Here is a 9,978-nt window from a genome sequence, read left to right as displayed (position 1 = left end):
GATATGAAGAGCTTCAGGCAGTGCAGCCTCAAGTGCCAGCACCGGGAGTGTGAGTGGAAAGGCTGGCGAGCAGGACAGAAGAGGCCAGAGCATCCAGAGTGGCACAGTGACTGCTCTCAGCAGCCAAGGGAATATCCACCTCAGCACATCCTGCATGAGGTGACAATGGCACTTCTTAGCCACCCTCCCCTTTCACCATGCCCACCTGCCTGCATTTGCCATTTCTCTGGCATCCCCACTGTATCAGGAGAAGTCACTCAGCTGCCCAGCACTTTCAGAGCCTGTTCCAAACACCGGTATGGGCTGGCCAGGTCGTCCTCACATTCCAGGCCAGCAAGGAGATGGGGCTTTTGCCAAGACACTGCGGTCTTGTGTCTGAGCACAGGCAGGACATTCCTGCATTGCTAAACCCAGTACTGCCCCTGCAGCGATGGGAAGGGAAACTGCAATTTCAGTTAGAGAGGGGTGGGAGGGACGATAGGGAAGAAATAACAGCGTGGTGCTCAGTAGAAGTTGCATGCTTCATACAAAACCCCAGGGGATCAGGGTTTTCATCCCTAGGCTGAATCTGAAACGTGGTGGAAATATTTCTCCACACATTCCAGAACAGCCTGGTGTTTTTACAGACTGCATCACGTTCTGTGACTTTGAGCACACACCTGGCATGCAGTTCTGAGCTGAGAAGAGTCACTAATGACACAACAGAAGAAAAAATAAGAAATCTACATCTTTAGACATTTAAGCTATGCTTCAACTCTCCCACACCTCTTTGGGAAAGCAGTGTACAACAAATGCATGAAAAGCCATTCCATTTATTTCTACTCTATTTGCACAAGGGCTCTCAACTCTGATGTTAGGATGAATACCACCGCCTGGTTTATTCCAGCAGAGTTAGCACATGGAAAATAGGATTCTGACAGAAGTTATGGGAAGTTACCTGTGCAGAGGATGGGAAATGCCACAGAAAAGCTCTGTTGGGTGTGTGAGCACAAAGCACAGAACAGCCATGCAGTGGGCTCACAGAGGAGCAAGGAAGGATGCACCCTGGCCATCTGCAAGTCAACAGCAGTCATTCAAATTCAACACACCAGGTTTTTTAAAAAATATTATTTCCTACTTATTTATTTTTCCTTTAATAACACAGTTTAGCATTTCAGAATTCAGCATTCTACACTCTTACACACTGTCCTTGTTTATTAGCATTTAAACACAAAAAGACATAGCAAGACCTCCAAACACAAATAAATACAAAAACACAATATACAGTAAACTGAAATACAACATATAATAATGCTATTGGGAAATTAAGACATGTTGCTAATTCCTTTTTTTATTATTATTTTAACAACATGGTTATTGCTGAGCAATAAATTATACATTTTAAAATTGTTTTTCCCCCTATAAGAAAAGGACGAGAACCACTGGTTACCAGATCACTTGCACTGTATCCTTACAGCTATTGATAATTAAGACAGGCAGAATATACACAATCAAATGAGGCTGGCCTTCTTTGGTCTTTGTTTTTGATCATAAAACTGAACACAAGTGTACCGTTCACTGAAGAGTATGAGATTAAAGAAATGGATACACAAGTTTCAAACACATTAATTTGTACATTATTCTCAATCACTGATGTCTTTTCCATAGATAGTTCTCACAGAATTTCTTGGAAACAAATGTCAGCTTTAGTTTTCCCGATTTGTATGTTGTTCCATGCATCTTAAAAGGTTATCCTACTTGTCTAAGAGAAATGGACCTACATGTAGCCCATCATCTCCTAATGGGGTATTTTTCACAGCTCTCTAGTCACCACTAATTCATTGGAGTTTTATACCTTGTAGAAAAAATCCTGAACTTCCCCCTTTTTTTTTCTAGAAAACTGAAAAAAAAGAAGTATTAACCGAACAACAGCGATAAGAAAAACAAAACAGGTGGATTACACGATGCATCAGCAACGATGGAAGCTTGTACCTTCCCATTCCACAAGTACAGATTACACAACTCTCTGCCAGTGATGCAGGTCATAGTTGGAAGATGTGTCCTTTCAGGTGCGAGCTAGATTCAAATACAAAGCTCAGAACACTATGCAAGAAAATGACCTTTACGAATGGTAATGCTGGTTTATCTCAGTAACCCTTAGACAGAGTCAAATTTTATCACTACGCATCACACTGCCAGCAATGGAGCGTGTGAACACCGGCATTGCTAAGAAGTTAAAAAGTCCTTGCAGAACTGGCAACCAAATTAAAAGTTTAGTTCCAAAGGACCAAAAACACAAACACCACATAGAGACAACAAACCCTTCCCTGAATGGGTAGGTTAGTAAGCCACAGAGTTGGGATCCAGATTTGAATTCCACATCAAGTCTGGGATGTTTGAATCCAGGGTTTTGGTTCAGGTGCTTCTTTGTGAAATTCAGAACTTATTTGAACCCTAAGGAACTAATCCTAACTTGGAGGGGAAATAATGAAAAAACACAGCCTAATATCTACGCTAACATCATGAAATGGAAGACAGAAGCTGCAGTCTTGACCATATATTAGAAGAGAAACAGGAATAGTCAGATGCCTTATGCATTGTATAATTCTACTCTTCTAAATCTTAAGAGGATGTCCCTGAATCAGCAGTCCAAAGTTTTCCACAACCTTCCTATCTGGTGCTTCTCTGCAAAGGCCTGGATTAAGAGGCAAGAAAGAACAATTAAGCCCTCCAGATTTTGGTTTACAGAAAAAGGGAGAAAGCCCCACGAGGAAGAAATGGTCAGTCACACTGACTGGTAGAACAAAGATGAACCCACTTCGCTGTACAATGGTATTCTTCCTCCTTAGTTAAGAGGAGCATCAAACGAGACTGGTTTTGTTGGACGATTCTGAACAGACAGAGCAGGACACAGGTTTTTGCTGCTGTTACTGACACGGACATGCTGTGCTGGCCTTCACTCCGCACGTCTGGGCCACCACACGTGTACAACCCCAAATCACGACAGCTTGTATGTTTAATTCTAGCCCTTACTGTCCTGATGTGGGTCTTCAGGGTATGTCAACTTATTTTCCAGTTCCTTTAAGGGACAAATGTATTAAAAGAGTAAAACCTCATGATTCAGAGATAACACTAGGGAACTGGAACCTCTCATTCAGTCCTGGCTTCAGGAGATTCCTTTTGTGACTCTGGGCAAATCACATCTCATCTTTGATTTCCTTGTTCTAAAAAAGAGAAATAGCACTTGCTATACAGTGTACACAGTATTAAAAACTCAGATGAAACTGCCAAACCAATCATTTTTATTGCAGTAGCTCTGACTTCTAGGTCAACCAGAATATCAAGTTATTGACTGAACAGGACAGAAATTCCAGGGAAGAGGTCCAGATGCTTTTTATAATTTTTTTGTTCCAAATTAGAGGAAATTATTTGCAGTCAAAAAGTTGCCCATCACTATAGTTGTTTAAATATACAGGAATCTCCAAATTATCAGAGCATAAGGAAGAATATGTATCCTAAATTACAATTCAGAGTCTTCAGAAAAGCTCAACGAAGTGTTTGCTACATACAGGTCTTCAAACCTGAAAGACATGAATCAAAGTTTGCCCTTAGCCAAGATCCTCCTTTAGCAGCAACAAGTTATATTTGCACCAAGTGATCAAGTATAACTTGGAGGAAAGGGTTTTGTTTCATCACTTCTACATAAAGAAAAGACTTTGCATATTTATGTGCATGCAGGTCTGTGTGTATATGTATGTACCTACACACATACAAGTAATTTACAGAGCAAAATCTAAGAGATTAGGTATGCAACCCAAGAACTCCCCCCCTCACCTATCTGTATATTTGCATAGTTAAATCATATCAAAGGCAGCAATACTGCAGTCATGTTTTTCACTCTTCTGCAGTGCAGGCAACTTTCCTTGTCACTCTCTACACGCTTCTCTGTCTTGGACCAAAAAGCACCAGTGCTTTAAAAACTGAACAAAACATCAACAGATACCCTGCACTGTTGGTGAAATGCCTATCCCAGGTGATGGAATACAAATACAAATAGGTGGTAGCTTTTAAACTCCAGTTCAGCAAGCCTTAATTGTGGCAAGCTGAGGAAACAGAAGCGATACAACCACAGCCTAACATTCATGGGTTCAACACTTAAATCCCAGCTAACATAAATCTCTATTACCTTTGCATTTGAGAAATTCACCAGGCACAGAAACAGGCACATATCTTCATCTTTCCTTTTCCAAGTAGAAAACACCACAAGAAAAGGAAATAAACTGCATTTCATTTTTTTTCATGTTTTTAAAAATCTAGCGTGTTTTTCCCATCAAAAGTATGCCACCCACCATTCCCTTTTCCTATTGCACATTCTCTTTGTGAAGAACAACATTTACAGTACAAGGCTGAAATCAACATTGCATATTGTAAGTCAGCAGTTGAAGGTGTACCGTGTAGACAGTAACTGAAACAAGACCCCAATTAATTAGCTCAGAGAAGCAATCCAGACATGGTCATGCATCATAATTGCAGGTTGGTCTTTAAACATCCAAATAGTTTCATCCTGCTTAGGATTCAAGACTTTCTAGCTAATAGGTGCACTGACTCTGTGCTGAAGAGTGTACACAAAGGGCAATATCCAGATTGTCACACACTGGAATCTCCCCAGAGGAAGCTGGAAACAGAAGAGGTTTGTACATAACTTGGAGCGTCACCGTGAAGAAAGAACACCAGCAAGAGACTTCAGCTGTGTGCTGCTAAGAATAGAGGACTACTAAGTAGAGGACAATATGGTTCCACTGAACAAACTCTGTTCAAAGTAATGCAAATACTCTGGGACCCCCTTGCAATAGTGGCAGCTCCCAGGAGTTTGCCAGGATTCAAGAGTATATGTGGGGGCAGGGTGATGTCCCACAAATCACTTTAAACAGATAGTCCCTAGAAAACTTTGGATATCTCAGTCAGGAACAAAGAGAAAAAGGATAAAGGGCATTTCAGCAATGAGAGAAACAGTTAAATAACTTAAAAGTGTTGAGTAAAGCACCAGGTATCTTTTCCTTTCAACTTAGAGAATATACAGTGGCCTTGTTTTCACAAAATGCTACATACTCCTTGCTGGAAAGCAGAGGAAACCGATTTCTATGTACACAGTAAGAACTCTACAGAGATGGCCTGTGAGTTCTGTGGAGAAAGGGGTGTTACAGTCAAGGCTTCAGGTATTCCACAGCAGGCGGTGTCTACATTTGTGTAGCAAGATCCTGGATTTCACAGTACGCAGGGTTGGCAAACTGGAAATTCTCTGGCAGCTCCATGTAGTTTTAAAAAATAAGTGCAGTAGGCCTCCGTTTTATTAACTGTGATAAAAAGCACATATGCAAAAATATTTTTATATCGATAGCACATTACTGCATTATAAAAGCTGCCCAAGTGAAGCTGAAGATTCTGGCAGCTGGTGCTTTTGGCACTTGGGAGATGTGGAAAGCAGCATAGAGATCTGTGAAATACAACAGTGACTGATGTTTCTGCTACAGTGATCGGCATTTAGATAGTTAGCAGTGTTCATATTTAAACTTCTCTCTGAAGTTTCTGAGTCAATATCCCACCAAGACGAGATATTCAGATCTCTTAAAGCTACTAGTTTAGGCTGTGTGCAGACTCAGGAAGACTTCCCTATTGGTTTACACATTCACATGATTCAAAGTCCTCTTTCAATCACCAAGGCTGGAAATGCTTTTTTTCCTCCTCTTTTAAAGAGCTTGGATTTAGAAGCGCAATTCTGTCACAGAAGTTGGAAACTGTCGTCACAAATCTGCAGAATATGCTGGGCCCTGCTTATACTCAAAATCTCCTCCAAGTCCCAGATTGAAACAGGATATAAACTGTTTTGTGATGGCCAAACGGTTTCATTTAATTTTACAAGACATGCATTAGCAATGGGAGGAGAGTCCTTTGGACATTTCCACTTGGGAATCCTGTTTTCAGTAAAATTCTGTGATGCACAAACACAAAAGCTCAGCTGCCTACATTCACAATTATTAAAATGACACAAGTCGAGCGAACCTTCGCCCTAAAGCGTAAGTGATGGGTTTACTTATGCAGCCTGCATAAAACTGCAAGTGCCATACAATGATATCTAGAGATATAGATGCAGGTATATCTATAGATATTTATCTCTTGTGCAGAACATCCTCCTTCCGTGCTAGAAATTAAATGCTAGCACGTGCCTCCATATTTGAGCTTGCACCTGTTGACAGCCACGTACCATAGAGGGAGTACAGTACCCAGACAATGGAAGGCAAGAAAAGGAAGACAAGTTGCTGCTGACAGTTAGGACAGTCAGCAGCAGGCAGTATTCTAGCAGGTGCCTGGAAAACCCATGAAGACCACTTAGCATGCATTGTATATCCATAAATACTTCTTGCAGGCACTGTGTGTGAAGGCACAGCCAAAAAAGACAACAGCAAAGACAAGCTGAAATACAAAGGCATGAATTCAACTGCACCTTAGGCAAAAATTGTGACTATGCCTCAAAAAAGCAGAAAACTGATACAGCCTGACGTTAAAGGCTGAGATGCAATAGGTTTATTCAAGCCCACGAAGGCTGAAAACACAGTGGTGCAAGCCTGCTCTGCTTAAGCAGGATTTTAAAGAGCACCACAGTCAGGCTGTGTCTCTGGACTTGCTTGTCACAGGCTATTAAACAGAAGCAGATGAACACAGCAGGTTGCAATCAGCATGTTTCAGGGCTAGCAAATGCTTTTCACTACAGTTGAGGCTGTTACAAGAAAGAAGCCCATGCATTCCCCATTAGGATGCTTGTCTGCTATGAGAAGCTGCCACGAGCATCCATATTCACAGCCCCAGAGTTCTCAGATGGATTCGTTTCAAGTGATGCCACCTTACAGCCACAGGCATTAGAGGAGAAATGTCGCCTGCCCTCACAGTGGCCATGGAGACTGTCCAGTCCAAGCTCCATAGGAGCACTGAGCATAACGTTTTGGCACCTCAATGGGACGGATTCCACCATGGCCAAGTCACAGAAGCTGCAGGAGCCAAAGGAGTGGGCTTTGGCTTCTGTTTCATACATTGCAAGATACCTAAGGGCTCTGAAGACAAGGCTAAACATTATGCCTGAAGTCCAATCAAACTACCATTTCAGATATCAGAATTAATCTGAATAAAAAGCTATGGTTTATAAGCAGCACAGCACATCTAAGGCACATGTATGCATGCAAGCCACCATCACTGTATTAAGACATTGCTGCTTTGTCTTGAAGCAATGGCTGCTAGTACAGAACAAACATAGAGGCTTTTTTCAGCACTAATCCTCCTCCCCAATACTGAAAATACTATATACTGCTGACAGCATAATGTGCAACATATATAGCTTGATTGGAAAGCATGGGGCAGAACTTTAAAAAATGTACAGGATTCCGTTTAGAACTCCAAAGTTCAACAAATGCCCTATTTTAGGGTGAAAACAATTATAAATCTGATAATGATGCACAGCATCCATGAGTGATTTTTCCTTAATTTTGAAATAGTGTCATTAACTACGACATATATTGTAGGTTTACATTTCTAAAGAGAAATAACAGAATTGAATAGTTTTTTTTTCCTATCACAAGTGATAACCAGTGTTTGATATCTTCTATTTTTTCTTCCAAGAAATATCAGTCTATCAACAGTTTTAAAATAAAATGTTTTCTGTAACAATAGAACTTTAAATAAAAATATGATTTCGATTCAGATACTTTTGAGAAGACATGGATGCTTTTCCAAGATCTTCTGACAAAGTAATTATTAAAACAGAGACCAGATGAGGCCTTAAAAAGACAATATACTATATTTCAGACAAGATTGCACCTCAGTTTTTCAAAGAATATCATAATTGCAACATTACTTCATCTTCTTTTAACATGCTGACAATTTCCAGCTAGCCCACATGTGAAGGGTTTTTCTTGTATTCTAGCTTAAAAGAAATAAAAGTCAGTAATTGATTCAGCACATACTGTATATGTCTTTTCACCTCCAATTGACTAGATCATTAATAAGTTAAAAAAAATCCTCTCTGACCGTAATCACTATCCTGACAAGGGATAAGTGATTCGTCAGAGCTCAAGTGTTGCTAGTTCTATTAAAAAATATACCATGGTATGATTTCTTAATGTGTTGCTACTTTCGCAATTGGACCCTATGCAGTTATGCCTTCAAACTCTTCCATCTGTTCCACAAGGTGGTTCTGTGAGCTTTAGGACCTCTGATTGAAGACAAACTGATATAAAACCCCCAAACGGAGTTGCCTTCTGTTTAATCCGCCTCCCCCAGTGTATGTCAGGGGTCTGGTAGATCCGATGTATCCACTATGACTTTAATAAAAATAGTATCATCTTTAATATACGTTCCATTCTCTAGAACAGTTTGAGCCACAAAGACTGGGCAGCCAGATGCAATGTTCATTTCTCCAGTTGGCTTCTTGAAACTGCTGCTGTTCGGATCTGGCTTGAAAGCATCTCCCAAGTGGCGTCGAGACGGTCCCTGATCCATGAGCATGAGAGTCACTTTCTGTTTGAAGGGCCAAGGAAGCAAAGCATCGTATTCTCCACGCATGATGACAAAAAACAGAGACAAGTGCGTCCCCTTTCCCATGCCATCCCCATTCAGATAAACCCTGGCACACATCTTGTAGCCAAAGTATCCAGTATAAAAGGGTTGGCTGTACAGGGACAGAGTCTTCCCCATGACTGCTTCTTGCTTCCGACGTTTATAGTCTCGGATTTTCCAAATCAACACGCCGTTGTAACTCGCGGTTTCCAGGACCTGGAAGCGCAGGTCCATGTCAGCCAGCCGGATGTCGTGAACGCTCAGCATCTGATCGTGCCTGCTCAGCTGGGTCTCCAATAGGCCTGGCAGAAACACAAAAGATGGGGGTGAGAAACCTGCTGCTTACTAAAGACTCTAAAAACCAACCACCAGTGCTGCTACTGTGCATGAAAACACTTTCCTCCCCAGGAACCAAAATGCATTTGGGCACTGATGAAGCAATTTCTACAGGCTCTAATTTGCTGGCTGGCATCTAGGTTAGCTGGGATTTTTACAAATGTGGGTGTTAATTGTACATGTAGTAAAAGTCAAATATTCAAATCACCTAACAGATTTTTCCTGGTCACTAAACAGTATAACTAGAGGCTTCCATTTTTTGAAAGGAGACTTGGTGGCATTATCTGCAGATTGTCATTTAGCAGGTAAGACCTTGGAAGCAGTTACACATCCTATGTAATCCCTCTGAAATTCAGAAGCATTCCCGATCACTCAAAACATTCTTTTTAGACAATATTTGTCTCAGAAGCACAGTGCTGCTACCATGTAAATTTCTTCATAAAAAAACAAAAAAAAAATCAAGCTTGGATCTGTATTATATGGTCATTTATTTAGTTCGGAGGGAGGGCTATGTTTTCTGTGTCCCCTTTCCCTTTCATGTTACTCTTTTGTTTTGTTACTGGCAAAATTGGCCAACACACAATACTGAGAAGCAGATAAATTCATAAGGCAGGTTTATCTTATATAGGTCTATTTAAATGTTCTTTGTCACAATCATTTAAATGCTTGCATGTGATCTACACTGTCCTGCTGAATTCCAGTCTTTATTAAGAAGTATAATAACCTCATTCTTAAGCAGATCTCAGCTTTCTTAGGATCAAATACTGTCTACCAGAATCAGGATGGGTGGTTTTGGGTGGATAACCATACTGATCCATTCACAGGGGAGAAGAGTATTAAAAATGTCGATACTATAGACTATATTTAAAGAAGACTATATTTAAAGAAGTTGCTGAAAGCTATTAGCTATCAAAGATCAATTGAGAAACTGTTAATAATGAGCTAACAATGCAGTCAAGACAAGAGTCAATAAAACAAAAGAGAAGACAATAATCAAGCCTAAGAAAAAGCATGGAAGCAATGCCACGCCATCAACAAATGAAATACACAATCTCCTAC

The 9,978-nt window shown here is 40.6% G+C and overlaps 1 protein-coding gene across 5 annotated transcripts in view; it reads right to left on the bottom strand.

Annotated features, from left to right (window-relative positions):
- Positions 1-1,122: 1,122 nt before the first annotated feature.
- The window catches only part of TRAF3 (TNF receptor associated factor 3), a 69,734-nt gene continuing 60,878 nt past the window's right edge, over positions 1,123-9,978 (bottom strand). For all 5 annotated transcript variants that reach the window (XM_030949276.1, XM_030949279.1, XM_030949280.1 and 2 more), the window contains one exon: positions 1,123-8,885. In XM_030949276.1, the coding sequence (XP_030805136.1) occupies positions 8,314-8,885 (572 nt within the window). In that variant the 3' untranslated portion in view covers positions 1,123-8,313. The remainder of the gene's footprint in view (positions 8,886-9,978) is intronic.

This window comes from Camarhynchus parvulus, chromosome 5 (genome assembly GCF_901933205.1).
Source record: "Camarhynchus parvulus chromosome 5, STF_HiC, whole genome shotgun sequence".
Classification (NCBI taxonomy): domain Eukaryota; kingdom Metazoa; phylum Chordata; class Aves; order Passeriformes; family Thraupidae; genus Camarhynchus; species Camarhynchus parvulus.
The sequence above is the reverse complement of the archived record's forward strand: the minus strand, read 5'-3'. Positions and strand labels throughout refer to the sequence as shown.